Here is a 15,940-nt window from a genome sequence, read left to right as displayed (position 1 = left end):
CGCGCTGTCCCGGTGTCCCGGTGTCCCCTCCGCTCTCACCGCCAGCCCCGGCCTAGGCCGCCATCACCGCCGCCATGACAACGGCGCCCTCCCGCCTCCGCTTCCTGTGACGTCACATCCGCTACAACAACACGCATATTCCCCATTGGGACGCTCCCACCAGGGGGCGCCACGCCGCTGCCCGCCCCGCTGGGGCCGCTCTATCCCGCCGGGCCGCGCTTTGCTGGCCGCGCGCGGAGCAGACGAGTTCGCCGGAAGCGCGGGGCCGCTCTGGCATACGCTCGCTGCTCCGGGAGGAGTGACGGCAGCGGAGGCCGTGAGGGAAGATGGCGGAGGCGGCGGCGGTGCAGCAGCACCGGTTCTTCTGCCACAGCTGCAAGGGCGAGGTCAGCCCCAAGCTGCCGGTGAGCCCCGGGAAGGGAGGGGCGCCGAACGGGAGAGCCCCGAGGTACCGGGGGGATCCCCGATGGCTCCCGGAGCCCCTGAGGGAGGGGTGACCTGCGGCCCCCACAAGTTGTTCCCTCACGGAAGCGGCGAAAGCTCCAAAGGGACGCGGGGAATGTCCCGGTCCCGATGGAAGCGAATCGCTCCAGAACCGCGATTGCGTTCCCGGCAGAGCGGGGATCCTCCGGGACTGCGGAACGATCCCAGATCCTGGGGATAATCTCTGGGAAAAGTCAGGGAATTATCCCAGGGAAAACCCAGGGAATGATCCAAGGGAATGATCCCAGATCCTGGGGATAATCTCAGGAAAAATCCAGTTAATTATCCCAGGGAAAATCCAGGGAATGATCCCAGTTCCTGGGGATAATCTCAGGGAAAAGCCAGGGAATTATCCCAGGGAAAATCCAGGGAATGATCCCAGGGAATGATCCCAGATCCTGGGGATAATCTCAGGGAAAAGCCAGGGAATTATCCCAAGGAAAATCCAGGGAATGATCTTAATTCCTGAGAATTATCCCAATAAAATCCAGGGAATTATCACAAGGAAGATCCAGGGAATTATCCCAGTTCCTGGGAATTATCCCAGGGAAAATCCAGGGAATGATCCCAGATCCTGGGCATAATCTCAGGGAAAACCCAGGGAATGATCCCAGGGAAAATCCAGGGAATGATCCCAGGGAATGATCCCAGATCCTGGGGATAATCTCAGGGAAAACCCAGGGAATGATCTTAATTCCTGAGAATTATCCCAATAAAATCCAGGGAATTATCCCAGTTCCTGGGAATTATCCCAGGGAAAATCCAGGGAATGATCCCAAGTCCTGGGAATAATTTCAGGGAAACTCCAGGGAAAATCCTGGGAATGATCCCAAGGAAAATCCAGAGAATTATCCCAATTCCTGGGAATTATCCCAGGGAAAACCCAGGGAATGATCCCAATTCCTGGGAGCATCCCAGTTTTTTTTCTTTATCCCAATGAAGGATCCATTTGTCTCTCCAGCATGGGCAAAAAAAAACCCAAAAAAACCCCAAAAACCCCCCAAAAAACCCCAAAAATCCCAAAAAAATCCCAAAAAAATTCTCATGGATCTTCCCTGATCCATGAGATTTTTTTGGGGTTCTTTTTGGGGTTTTTTGGTGGTTTTTGGGGTTTTTTTTGGGGGGTGCTTTTGGGGTTTTTTTTGAGATTTTTGGGTGGTTTTGGGGGTTTTTTTTTGAGATTTTTTTTGGGTTTTGGGTTTTTTTTTGGAGTTTTTTTGGGGGGTTTTCAGGGTTTTTTGGGGTTTTTTTTTAATTTTTTTTTAAATTTTATTGGGGTTTTTTTTGTAGGTTTTGGGGTTTTTTTGGGGGTTTTTTTTGGAGGTTTTTTTGGGGGGTTTTCCAAGGTTTCTTGGGGGTTTTTTGGATTTTTTTAGGGTTTTTTGTGGGTTTTTGTAGTATTTTTGGGGGGTTTTTTGGAGGTTGTTTTTTGAGGTTTTTTTGGGGTTTTTTTTGGAGGTTTTTGGGGGGGTTTTGGAGTTTTTTTTGGGTTTTTTCAGGGTTTTTTTGGGGGGGATTTTTTGGATTTTTTTTTAGTTTTATTGGGGTTTTTTTTGTATTTTTTTTTGGTTTTTTGTAGGTTTTGGGGTTGTTGGGTTTTTTTTTTTTGTTTTTTTTCAGGGTTTTTTTGGGGGGATTTTTTTGATTTTTTTTTTAGTTTTATTGGGGTTTTCTTGTAGGTTTTTGGGTTTTTTTTGTTGTTGTTTTTCGGGCGGGTTTCAGAGGGTTTTTTGGGGGTTTTTTGGAGTTTTTGGGGTTTTTTTGGAGGGGGTTGGAGTTTTTTCTTGGGCTTTTCAGATTTTTTTGAGTTTTTTGGGTTTTATTTTCTCCAATCTCCAGCTCTGGGACAAAACTAACAACAACAACAGGGAAAATTCTTCTTTTTGGCCAGATTTTTCATCCAAACCTCTGCATTTTTCCTCTTTGATACCCAAATTCCATGAGATTTTTTTGGATTTTTGGTGCTGTTTGGGATCTGGGATCAGGAATCTTCCAGAAGGGGAGGATTTTTGGGGGATTTCCAAGTTTTTTTTGTCTAATTCCAGTTTTTTTTTGTCTTTCCAGGAATACACCTGCCCTCGTTGTGAGTCTGGTTTCATCGAGGAAGTCACTGATGATTCCAGGTACAGGAAATCCAAGCAAGTAACAAGGAGATTCAGGGGGGAAAATGTTATTTTTGCTCTTTTTTTTTGAGGTGGTTTTGCCCTTTTTTTCTTTTACAAAAAAAAAAAACTAAAAAAAAAACTAAAAAAAAAAAAAAAAAAACACAAAAAAAACCTAAAAAAACACCAAAACCTGCAAAAAAAACCAAAAAAACCCACAAAAACACAAAAAAACCCCCTAAAAAACACCAAAAACCTACAAAAAACACACAAAAACCCCATAAAAACACAAAAAAACTTTAAAAAACACCAAAAACCTACAAAAAACACAAAAACCCCCATAAAAACAGAAAAAAAAACATAAAAACAAAAAAAAAGCCTAAAAAACACCAAAAAACCCTTAAAATCACCCAAAAACCTACAAAAAACCACAAAAACCCCCATAAAAACACAAAAAAAAAAACTTAAAAAACACCAAAAACCTACAAAAAACACCCAAAAACCTACAAATAACACAAAAAAAAACCTAAAAAACCACAAAAAAAACACAAAAATGAGAGAATTTGGGAACCACAGAGGGGGGATTTTAAGAATGAGCTTTGTCCTAAATCTCCTTTTTTTCCCAGTTTTTTTGACAGCAATTCCCTGGACGACAGCCCCTCCTCACAGTTCTCAGAGGTGAGTTTTCCTGCTTTTTTTTTTTCCTTATTTTCTGCTTTTTTTCCCTCATTTTCCTGCTTTTTTCCTCTCATTTTCTGCTTTTTTTTCCTCATTTTCCTCCTTTTTCCCCCCTCATTTTCCTGCTTTTTTTCCCCTCATTTTCCTCCTTTTTCCCCTAATTTTCTGCTTTTTTTCCCCTCATTTTCCTCTTTTTCCCCCCTCATTTTCCTCCTTTTTCCCCTCATTTTGCTGCTTTTTTTCCCTCTTTTTCCTGGGAGTTTACAGGATTTGGGGCAGTTTCCAGGAGAATAAAAAATTGACATTTAGGCACAAGAAGAAAAAAGGAGGATTCAGGGAAGAGCCTGGTGCTGGCAGATCCTGGGATTTGTTTGGTCTCTCCCTGCTGCCAGATTTTCCAGAATCCATCCATTTTAAAATCCAAATTTGTAGGAAATCCACTCAAATTTGTAGGAATTCCACTCAATCCTGGTCACAAATGATCAGAATTCCAAGCTGGATCCTTCCCCACTCTTCATCTAGATCCATTTATCCAAATTTTTGCTTGGATATCAGTTTGTAGCCCAGAAATTCCTGAGTTTCGTGGAGATCCTGATCCTTCCCAACTTGTGGAGCTTTAAAAAACAGAATTCCAGGGGGAATTCCTGCCCTCCTGGAGCAGTGGAGGAAGGAGATCCGTGGGTCCTGCCCCACTCGGAGAGGGGAATTGGGAAAATCCTGTCAGGCCCCTGAGTGATCCCATGGGTTTGGGATCCCATGGATTTGGGATCCCATGGATTTGGGAGTGTCCAGCATTATCCACATGGACAGATCCCAAAAAACAGTAGGGTGAGGGTGGCACAGGGTTGGGCACCACTTGGGGACACTCCAGGGATTGGGATGCCATCTTTGTGTCCTTGAAAATCCTGTCAGGCCCCTGAGTGACCCCATGGATTTGGGATCCCATGGATTTGGGATCCCATGGATTTGGGAGGGAATGGCATTATCCACGTGGACAGATCCCAAAAAGCAGCAGGGTGAGGGTGGCACAGGTCCTGGAGAAACTCCAGGACATTCCAGGGGTGTGGATGCCATCCTTGGGCCCTTGAAAATCCGTGTCCTCCCCATGGGATCTGAGTGATCCCATGGGTTTGGGATCCCATGGATTTGGGATCCCATGGATTTGGAAGGGAATGGCATTATCCACGTGGACAGATCCCAAAAAAACAGCAGGGTGAGGGTGGCACAGGGTTGGGCACCACTTGAGGACACTCCAGGACACACCAGGGATTTGGGATGCCATCCTTGTGTCCTTGAACATCCTGTCAGGCCCCTGAGTGATCCCATGGATTTGGAAATTTTAGTATAAAAGGTGAAATTTTAGTATAAAAGGTGTAGATTTTAGTATAAAATGTGGAAATTTTAGTATAAAAGGTGAAATTTTAGTATAAAAGCTGTAGATTTTAATATAAAATGTGGAAATTTACTATAAAATGTGTAAATTTTGATATAAATTGTGGAAATTTTAGTATAAAATGTGGAAATTTTAGTGTAAAATGTGGAGATTTTAGCATAAAATGTATAAATTTTAGTATAAAATGTGTAATTTTAGTGTAAAATGTGTAAGTTTTGGTATGGAATGCCCCAGAGGGCAGACAGAATGCCTTGAGCTGGACCGAGCTCAGCAGGTCAGAGAAAGAATGTTCTAGAAAAGGGAAAATAAACAGCCTCGAGAAGCCGACCCTGCGCATTCCGACTCCTTCTTTGCCTGGCAAACGAAGACTTTTAACTCTCGGGGTCACCTCGACCACCAGACCCTGAGATCTCCCCTCTTCCCCTTCTCCCCAGCTTTGGGACCACCTGGATCACACCATGTTCTTCCCGGATTTCCGACCCTTCCTGAGCAGCAGCTCCCTGGATGCCGAGAGCAGGGATGCGGAGAGGGGTCCCCCAGCGGAGCTCTGGGGTCCCGGGCGGCCGCCGCGGCTGCCGATGCCTCGCAGGTACCGGTCCCGGGGCAGCTCCCGCCCGGATCGCTCGCCGGCCATCGAGGGGTGAGTGGCTCCTCCTGGAAAAGCAGAGAAAAAATTCAATTTATTGGGAGATTGGAGGGTTTTTAGAAGGTTTGGAAGGTTGTGTGGAAAACTTGAGGATGATGGATGGATGGATGATGGATGGATGGATGATGGATTTTGGATTTTGGATGGATGGATGATGGATGGATAGATGGATGATGGATGGATGGATGATGGATGGATGGATGGATGGATGGATGGATGGATGATGGATGGATGGATGATGGATGGATGATGGATGGATGGATGGATGGATGGATGATGGATGATGGATGGATGATGGATGGATGGATGGATGATGGATGATGGATGGATGGATGGATGGATGATGGATGGATGATGGATGGATGGATGATGGATGGATGATGGATGGATGGATGGATGGATGGATGGATGGATGGATGGATGGATGATGGATGGATGGATGATGGATGGATGCAAGATGGATGGATGATGGATGGATGGATGATGGATGGATGGATGGATGATGGATGGATGGATGATGGATGGATGCAAGATGGATGGATGATGGATGGATGGATGATGGATGGATGGATGGATGGATGGATGGATGGATGGATGGATGATGGATGGATGGATGGATGGATGGATGGATGGATGATGGATGGATGATGGATGATGGATGATGGATGGATGATGGATGGATGGATGGATGATGGATGGATGATGGATGGATGGATGATGGATGGATGATGGATGGATGGATGATGGATGGATGGATGGATGGATGGATGGATGATGGATGGATGGATGGATGGATGGATGGATGATGGATGATGGATGGATGATGGATGATGGATGATGGATGGATGATGGATGGATGATGGATGGATGGATGGATGGATGGATGGATGGATGGATGGATGGATGGATGATGGATGGATGATGGATGATGGATGATGGATGGATGATGGATGGATGGATGGATGGATGATGGATGGATGCAAGATGGATGGATGATGGATGGATGGATGGATGATGGATGATGGATGGATGGATGATGGATGGATGCAAGATGGATGGATGATGGATGGATGGATGATGGATGGATGGATGGATGATGGATGGATGGATGATGGATGGATGCAAGATGGATGGATGATGGATGGATGGATGATGGATGGATGGATGGATGGATGGATGGATGGATGGATGATGGATGGATGATGGATGGATGGATGGATGATGGATGGATGGATGGATGGATGGATGGATGGATGGATGGATGATGGATGAGGGAGATGGTTTATAGATGTTATGGGATGGGGTAAAGGTTGATGGGAGAGAAGTGGAGCCAGGAATGAGTTTAGAAATTAGAAGTAAGTTTAGAAATTAGAAACAAGAATTTAGAAACCCCTCTCAGTTTCCCCATCCCTGGGTCAGGAAAAGGGCATTGTCCAACACCTGCGGTCTCTGTTCTGGACCTTTTTCCAGGGATTTTCACATCCGTCAGCTGTTAAGCCAGAGAGGAATTCCTGCTTTTCCTCCCCATCCTTTCTTCCACCACTTATTTCCTTCACTTAACTCCTTCTTCCCGTATTCCTCCTCCTTTCTCAGGATAATCCAGCAGATCTTTGCTGGCTTTTTTGCCAACTCAGCCCTTCCTGGCTCCCAACACCCCTTTTCCTGGTGAGTAGCCCAGATCCCCACCAGTAACTCCCAGTAAGCTGTGCCTGCTCTGGCACTGGGGGGGAATTCTGGCCTCTCCCCTTGGCAGGAGTGGGATGCTGCACTCCAGCCCCGGCGATTACGCGTGGGGACAGAGCGGCCTCGACGCCATCGTCACCCAGGTGAGTGCCACCTGTGCCAGGAGAGGGGCTGGCAGCTCCAGTGGCACATCCATCCATCCTCCATCCTCCATCCATCTATCCATCCATCCATCCATCCATCATCCATCCATCATCCATCATCCATCCATCCATCCCCCATCCATCATCCATCCATCATCCATCCATCCATCCATCATCCATCCATCCATCATCCATCCATCATCCATCCATCCATCCATCATCCATCATCCATCCATCCATCCATCCATCATCCATCCATCCATCCATCCATCCATCATCCATCCATCCATCCATCCATCCATCCATCATCCATCCATCCATCCATCCATCCATCATCCATCCATCATCCATCCATCCATCATCCATCCATCCATCATCCATCCATCATCCATCCATCATCCATCCATCCATCATCCATCCATCCATCATCCATCCATCCATCCATCATCCATCCATCATCCATCCATCCATCCATCATCCATCATCCATCCATCCATCCATCATCCATCCATCATCCATCCATCCATCCATCATCCATCATCCATCCATCCATCCATCCATCCATCATCCATCCATCCATCCATCATCCATCCATCCATCATCCATCCATCATCCATCCATCCATCCATCCATCCATCCATCCATCCATCCATCCTCCATCCATCATCCATCATCCATCCATCCATCATCCATCCATCATCCATCCATCATCCATCTATCCATCCATCCATCATCCATCCATCCATCATCCATCCATCCATCCATCCATCCATCCATCATCCATCCATCATCCATCCATCCATCCTCCATCCATCATCCATCATCCATCCATCCATCATCCATCCATCATCCATCCATCATCCATCTATCCATCCATCCATCATCCATCCATCCATCATCCATCCATCCATCCATCCATCCATCCATCATCCATCCATCATCCATCCATCCATCATCCATCCAACCATCCATCATCCATCCATCCATCCATCATCCATCATCCATCCATCCATCATCCATCCATCCATCATCCATCCATCATCCATCATCCAACCATCCATCCTGCTCCCACACATGGAATGTTTTCCCCTCTCCACAGCTCCTGGGGCAGCTGGAGAACACGGGACCACCTCCAGCAGACAAGGAGAAGATCTCCTCGCTGCCAACAGTGCCGGTGACGCAGGAACAAGTCGGTGGGTGCCGGATCCCCCCGGGCCCAGGAGATCTTGGATGCTGCTCTTTGCCATCCTGAGCTCCCCTTTGAACCCCTGTTGGAAGCTGGAGCTCCCAGCCCTGCTCCTCGCTTCTCCAGGAGCTTTGGAGCCCCAGCATTCTCCAGAGGGGTTGGGGTGTCCTAAAATGTGCTCTTGTGACTCTTCCCCATCCCATAGTGGCTTTCCCATCCCCATGATGATTTTTCCATCATCATTATGATTTTCCCCTCCCCATAATGTTTTTTTTACCCTCCCCATGATGATTTTCTCCTCCCCATTATGATTTTCCCATCCCCATGATGGTTTTCCCTTCCCCATGATAATTTTTCACTCCCCATAAGGATTTTCTCCTCCCCACGATGCTTTTCCTCTCCCCATGATGATTTTCCATTCCCCATAATGTTTTTTCCTCTCCTCATAGTGATTTCCCCCTCCCTATAATGTTTTTTCCCATCCCCATGATGATTTTCCCCTCCCCATGATGATTTTCCCATCCCTATAATTTTTTTCCCCTCCTCATGATGATTTTCCCATCCCCATATTTTTTTTTCCCCTCCCCACGATGATTTTCCCATCCCAAATCCCTGTTTATGCTCTCACCTCATCCCTTCTTCCCTTCCAAAATGTTGACACACTCTGCTCTGGAAATCCCATGGAAATCTGCCAGCAGGGGCTTGGGGGGATGTCTCAGAACAATCCTGGCTTTGCAATCAAAAATCCAGGAATTTTTCACCCCGAGGATCCCTCCCAGCTGCTCTGTCCCTCCTCCATTGTGGTTAAACCAGACATTCCCACCCAGGATATTTTTATCCTGTGGTTTTGTGTCCTCCCTCTTTTCTGGGAAGCCGAGGACCAGCTGGAATTCCACGTGGCTGAGCCCACAGAGCAGGCTAGAAATGGTGAAATTCCGGAATGTCCAAGTGGGGTGGGATCACCAGAGGAGCTCAGCTCCTGGTGGTGTCCACGACAACATCAAAAGCTTGGAAGAGGGAGAGGAGGAGTGGGATTTCAGCCACCTCCCACGGCGTTGGGATCTTCAGCCGGTGTTCCAGGCTGGGAAGTTGTGGCAGGCATCCAAAAACCCTGACTTTGCTTTGGTTTGGTTTTTTTGTGATGTGAGGAGCACATCGGGAATTCCTTCTGTTCCCTGGGGGTTGTGGGTGGATGGGTGGAGCCCAGAGGTCAGCAGGAATTCCTTGAACCCTGGAGGAGCTCGTGTTCCCAGAGGATTTTGTGTGGATGGATGGATGATGGATGGATGGATGGATGGATGATGGATGGATGGATGATGGATGATGGATGGATGGATGATGGATGGATGGATGGATGGATGGATGATGGATGGATGGATGGATGGATGATGGATGATGGATGGATGATGGATGGATGATGGATGGATGGACGGATGGATGGATGGATGATGGATGGATGATGGATGGATGATGGATGATGGATGGATGGATGGATGATGGATGGATGATGGATGGATGGATGGATGGATGATGGATGGATGATGGATGGATGATGGATGGATGGACGGATGGATGGATGAAGGATGGATGGATGGATGGATGGATGGATGAAGGATGGATGGATGATGGATGGATGATGGATGGATGGATGATGGATGGATGGATGATGGATGGATGATGGATGATGGATGATGGATGGATGGATGATGGATGGATGATGGATGATGGATGATGGATGGATGGATGATGGATGGATGATGGATGGATGGATGGATGATGGATGATGGATGGATGATGGATGATGGATGATGGATGGATGATGGATGGATGGATGGATGGATGGATGATGGATGGATGATGGATGATGGATGGATGATGGATGGATGATGGATGGATGGATGGATGGATGATGGATGATGGATGGATGATGGATGATGGATGATGGATGATGGATGGATGGATGATGGATGGATGGATGGATGGATGGATGATGGATGGATGGATGGATGGATGATGGATGATGGATGGATGGATGGATGATGGATGATGGATGATGGATGGATGGATGATGGATGGATGATGGATGGATGATGGATGGATGGATGATGGATGATGGATGATGGATGGATGGATGGATGGATGGATGATTGATGGATGGATGGATGATGGATGGATGATGGATGATGGATGGATGATGGATGGATGGATGGATGGATGGATGGATGGGGGATGGATGATGGATGGATGATGGATGATGGATGGATGGATGATGGATGGATGGATGGATGGATGGATGATTGATGGATGGATGGATGATGGATGATGGATGGATGGATGATGGATGGATGATGGATGGATGATGGATGATGGATGGATGGATGGATGGATGGATGGATGATGGATGGATGGATGGATGATGGATGGATGGATGGATGGATGATGGATGGATGGACGGATGATGGATGGATGGATGGATGATGGATGGATGGATGGATGGATGGATGATGGATGGATGATGGATGGATGGATGATGGATGGATGGATGGATGGATGGATGATGGATGGATGATGGATGGATGATGGATGGATGATGGATGGATGGATGGATGGATGGATGATGGATGGATGGATGATGGATGGATGATGGATGGATGGATGATGGATGGATGGATGATGGATGGATGGATGGATGGATGGATGGATGGATGGATGGATGATGGATGGATGGATGATGGATGGATGGATGATGGATGGATGGATGGATGATGGATGGATGGATGGATGATGGATGGATGGATGGATGGATGGATGATGGATGGATGATGGATGGATGATGGATGGATGATGGATGGATGATGGATGGATGATGGATGGATGGATGGATGGATGGATGGATGGATGATGGATGATGGATCTATGATGGATGATGGATGATGGATCGATGATGGATGATGGATGATGGATGATGGATGGATGATGGATGGATGATGGATTCCTCTCCCTGCATGCTCCATCTCCACCCCCCCCACCCCCATCCATCCCTTTTCCATCCCTCTGCTCCCTCCCAGCCCGTTCCCACCCTCCCCTCCCGCAGTGTCTCCCACGAGGATCCCCTTTCCTGCTGCCCTGATTCCCACTTTTCCCAGACACAGGCCTGGAGTGCCCGGTGTGCAAGGAGGATTACGCCGTGGCCGAGCAGGTCCGGCAGCTCCCCTGCAACCACGTCTTCCACAGCAGCTGCATCGTGCCCTGGCTGGAGCTGGTAAGATCCCAAAAAAAAAACAAAACCCCATAATTATCACTTTTTTCTTTCATTTTTGCTTAGGAGATGGAATTTTGGCTTTGGGCTCAGATGTTTATGAGTTTTTATCTATAATACACACGTGCAATATATTACAAATATTGTATGTGGAGTTTTAAATTATTCAGAATAGTCCTGACCCTAATTAACTCCCTCTCAAAGATCCTTTAAAGCTGAACTGTCCCATTTAAGAATTAACACTTCAATTATTTTTATTTTTAATCTAATATTTGATCACCCCAAGCCCCAGAGTGAGGACTTTTTTAGCTAATTATACCTAGGTAATTATAATTTATGTATTTTTTAGCTAATTATACCTTTTACCTTTTTTAGCTAATTATATCTTATACATCACTGCTCAAACTCATGAAGAAGAAAGTGAAAAACTTCCTAAAACAAAATTAAAACTTCTCTTTTCTTTCTCTCTATGGCTGTAATTTAAAACCTGAAACTCTGAATTGATGTTCCACACTTCTAGTCGAACTGAGCTCAGCGTTACCAAAAAAATTTTGCAATTTTCCAAAAAAATTTTGCAATTTTCAAAAAAAATTTTGCAATTTTCCAAAAAAATTTTGCCATTTTCCAAAAAAATTTTGCAATTAAAAAAAAAAATTGCTATTTAAAAAAAAAAATTGCAATTTTCCTCCATGGTTTTGGGTCAGATGTGACATTTCCTTGTTCTCAGTGCTTTTCATCACAGAAAGTTAAAAATTCTCAGCATCCAGGTTGGGATAATCCCAGGAATTTCAAATTCTCAGCATCCAGAGGGGGATAATCCCAGGAATTTGTAATTCTGAGGATCCAGCTGGGAATAAATCCCTGGAATTTCAAATTCCCAGCATCGAGGGGTGGATAAATCCCTGGAATTTCAGTTCCCAGCACCCGGGGGTGGATAAATCCCTGGAATTTAAATTCTCAGCATCCAGGTGGGGAAAATCCGTGAAATTCAAAATTCTCAGCATCCAAGGGGGGATAAATCCCTGGAATTTCAATTCCCAGCAGCCAGGGTGGATAAATCCCTGGAATTTCAAATTCCCAGCATCGAGGGAGGGATAAATCCATGAAATTTAAATTTTCAGCACCCGGGGGTGGATAAATCCCTGGAATTCTCAGCATCCAGAGGGGGATAATCCCTGGAATTTCAAATTCCCAGCACCCAGGGGTGGATGAATCCCTGAAATTTCAATTTTCAGCACCCGGGGTGGATAAATCCCTGGAATTTCAGTTCCCAGCACCCGGGGGTGGATAAATCCCTGGAATTTCAGTTCCCAGCACCCGGGGGTGGATAAATCCCTGGAATTTCAAATTCCCAGCATCCAGAGGGGGATAATCCATGGAATTTGTAATTCTCAGCATCCGGGAGGGATAAATCCCTGGAATTTCAAATTCCCAGCACCCAGGGGTGGATAAATCCCTGAAATTTCAATTTTCAGCACCCGGGGGTGGATAATCCATGAAATTTAAAATTCTCAGCATCCAGAGGGGGATAATTACTGGAATTTGTAATTCTCAGGATCCAGGGGTGGATGAATCCCTGGAATTTCAGTTCCCAGCACCCGGGGTGGATGAATCCATGAAATTTCAAATTCCCAGCATTGAGGGAGGGATAAATCCCTGGAATTTCAATTTTCAGCACCCGGGGGTGGATGAATCCCTGGAATTTCAAATTCCCAGCATCCAGGGGGGGATAATCCATGGAATTTGTAATTCTCAGCATCCGGGAGGGATAAATCCCTGAAATTTCAATTCTCAGCATCCAGAGTGGGATAATCCCAGGAATTTCAGTTCCCAGCACCCGGGGGTGGATAAATCCCTGGAATTTCAATTCCCAGCACCCGGGGGTGGATAAATCCCTGGAGTTCTCAGCATCCAGAGGGGGATAATCCCTGGAATTTCAGTTCCCAGCACCCAGGGGTGGATAAATGCCTGGAATTTCAATTCCCAGCAGCCGGGGGTGGATAATCCATGAAATTTAAAATTCTCAGCATCCAGAGGGGGATAATTACTGGAATTTGTAATTCTCAGGATCCAGGGGTGGATGAATCCCTGGAATTTCAGTTCCCAGCAGCCGGGGTGGATAAATCCCTGGAATTTCAAATTCCCAGCATTGAGGGAGGGATAAATCCCTGGAATTTCAATTCCCAGCACCCTGGGGTGGATGAATTCCTGGAATTTCAATTCCCAGCACCCGGGGGTGGATAAATCCCTGGAATTTCAATTTTCAGCACCCGGGGGTGGATAAATCCCTGGAATTTCAATTCCCGGCAGCCAGGGGTGGATAAATCCCTGGAATTCTCAGCATCCAGAGGGGGATAATCCCTGGAATTTCAGTTGCCAGCACCCGGGGGTGGATGAATCCCTGGAATTTCAGTTGCCAGCACCCAGGGGTGGATGAATCCCCAGGATCCCATCTCTGTGTCCCCACAGCACGACACGTGTCCCGTCTGCAGGAAAAGCCTCAAGGGGGAAGATCCCACCCGGCAAATCCCCAATCCCGACGCTCCCGCCAGCCCCGTGCAGGAGAGATGGACTTTCTGACCCTTCCGAGGAATTCTGCCACCTTCCAGAAACTTCCAGAGGCCAAGAGCATCCCAGCTGGACGGGGACATTGAGAATTCCAACAAAATTCCAACAAAATTCCATCAAAATTCCAACAAAATTCCATCAAAATTCCAACAAAATTCCAACAAAATTCCAACCAACCCCCCCTGAATAGCAGCAATGAGGGGCTCTCCTCCCCCAGGAATTTTTTCCTTCTTCTCCATGGAATTGTCTAAATTTGGGGATTTTTTTTGTTGTTTTGGGAGTGATTTGATTTCATTTTTGTATTATAAATGGTTGGGATTTTTTTTTTTGTTTTGTTTTTTTTTTCCAGTTGGGAAGAGTGAGAGGTTCCACATTTCCCTCGTAACCTCCTCTGGAAAAAAAAAAAAAACCAAAAAAAACCAAAAAATTCGAGATAAAAATTGATTTTTTGGGGATTTTCTTGCACTTCCAGGAGATTGAAATCACAACCACGAGATGATTTTTTTTTTAATTATTTTTATTTTCACCTTATTTGGGTTGGAATCTTTGGAGGCTCCATAAAATCATGACAGGTGGAAGAAGGAAAATTCTGGAATTTTTCCCTTATTGGGGGGGGTTGGAGTGGGAATGCTCTGAGCAGGATTTTCTCTCATCCTTGGACTCTTTTTTGGGGTTTTTTTTGGGGTTTTTTCAGACTTTTCCACGTTACCTGTTGACCCCAGGTGTGTCCAAAGCTCCTCTGTTCCCCACAAATCATTCCAGGCAGGAATTCTGGACCTCTCCCTTGGAATCCCCCCAGAATTGAAGGAAAATCTTGATTTTTTCCTCATTATTTCGTTGTTTTGGGTTATTTTTTTGGTTTTTTTTCCCTCATTCCCTCTGACTTTTTTTTTTTTCCAGGTCTGAATCCCCAGGAGTTTTCCTCGTGGTATCCTGGGTTTATAAATTTATAAATTTATCCCACTGGGTTTTAGAAATTTATGAATTTAGCTTTGGGTTTTTAAGTTTCTTCCTGGGTTTATAAATGTATGAATTTATCCCTAAATTTATAAATTTATCCCTTGGCTATTAAAATTTATTCCTGGGTTTATTTTTAAGTTTATCCCTGGGTTTTCAAATTTATAAATTTATCCTTGGGTTTTTAAATGTATGAATTTATCCCTACATTTATAAATTTATAAATTTATTCCTGGATTTATAAATTTATCCCTAGGTTTATAAATTCATTAATTTATTCCTGGGTTTATAAATTTATGAATTTATCCTTGGGTTTATAAATTTATGAATTTATCCCTAAATTTATAAATTTATCCCTGGGTTTATAAATTTATGAATTTATCCCTACATTTATAAATTTATCCCTGGGTTTTTTAATTTATTCCTGGGTTTATTTATAAATTTATCCTTAGGTTTATAAATTTCTGAATTTATCCTTGGGTTTATAAATTTATAAATTTATCCCTGGGTTTATAAATTTATAAATGGAAAAAAATTATAAATTTATCCCTGGATTTATTGATTTCTCCCTGGGTTTATTGATTTATCCCTGGATTTATACATTTCTCAATGGATTTATCAATTTATCCCTGGATTTATCAATTTATAAATGGAAAAAAATTATCAATTTCTCCCTGGATTTATCAATTTATCCCTGGATTTATCCATTTATCCCTGGATTTATTGATTTCTCCCTGGATTTATACATTTATCCCTGGGTTTATAAATTTATAAATGGAAAAGAATTATAAATTTATCCCTGGGTTTATTGATTTGTCCCTGGATTTCTCCCTGGATTTCTC

At 44.9% G+C, this 15,940-nt stretch overlaps 1 protein-coding gene across 3 annotated transcripts; it reads left to right on the top strand.

The window, feature by feature from the left end:
* The first annotated feature begins 287 nt into the window (after positions 1-287).
* On the top strand, positions 288-15,215 carry RNF115 (ring finger protein 115). Of its 3 annotated transcripts, none has more exons than XM_054001172.1 (9): positions 288-404; positions 2,548-2,606; positions 3,212-3,263; positions 5,091-5,296; positions 6,896-6,967; positions 7,056-7,128; positions 8,228-8,321; positions 11,461-11,576; positions 11,949-12,163. In XM_054001172.1, exons 1-9 carry the CDS (start codon positions 327-329, stop codon positions 12,018-12,020), a joined length of 822 nt encoding a protein of 273 aa, XP_053857147.1. In that variant the 5' UTR covers positions 288-326; the 3' UTR covers positions 12,021-12,163. The 3 variants fall into 3 exon arrangements, with proteins under 3 accessions (XP_053857147.1, XP_053857145.1, XP_053857146.1); XM_054001170.1 differs by lacking the exon at positions 11,949-12,163 and adding an exon at positions 14,066-15,215 and having other exon boundaries at positions 289-404; XM_054001171.1 differs by lacking the exon at positions 11,949-12,163 and adding an exon at positions 14,043-15,215 and having other exon boundaries at positions 289-404.
* Positions 15,216-15,940: the final 725 nt, after the last annotated feature.

Source organism: Vidua macroura, chromosome 29 (genome assembly GCF_024509145.1).
Source record: "Vidua macroura isolate BioBank_ID:100142 chromosome 29, ASM2450914v1, whole genome shotgun sequence".
In the NCBI taxonomy this organism is placed as follows: domain Eukaryota; kingdom Metazoa; phylum Chordata; class Aves; order Passeriformes; family Viduidae; genus Vidua; species Vidua macroura.
This window is presented reverse-complemented; position numbering and strand designations above follow the sequence as displayed.

Bases quoted from the DNA above. Each gene is read 5' to 3' on its own strand.
- RNF115 (XM_054001170.1), top strand. From the start codon at position 327: ATGGCGGAGGCGGCGGCGGTGCAGCAGCACCGGTTCTTCTGCCACAGC. The intron at 2,607-3,211 runs GTACAGGAAATC...TTTTTTTCCCAG, and splicing joins GAAGTCACTGATGATTCCAG to TTTTTTTGACAGCAATTCCC. The intron at 5,297-6,895 runs GTGAGTGGCTCC...CTCCTTTCTCAG, and splicing joins CGCTCGCCGGCCATCGAGGG to GATAATCCAGCAGATCTTTG.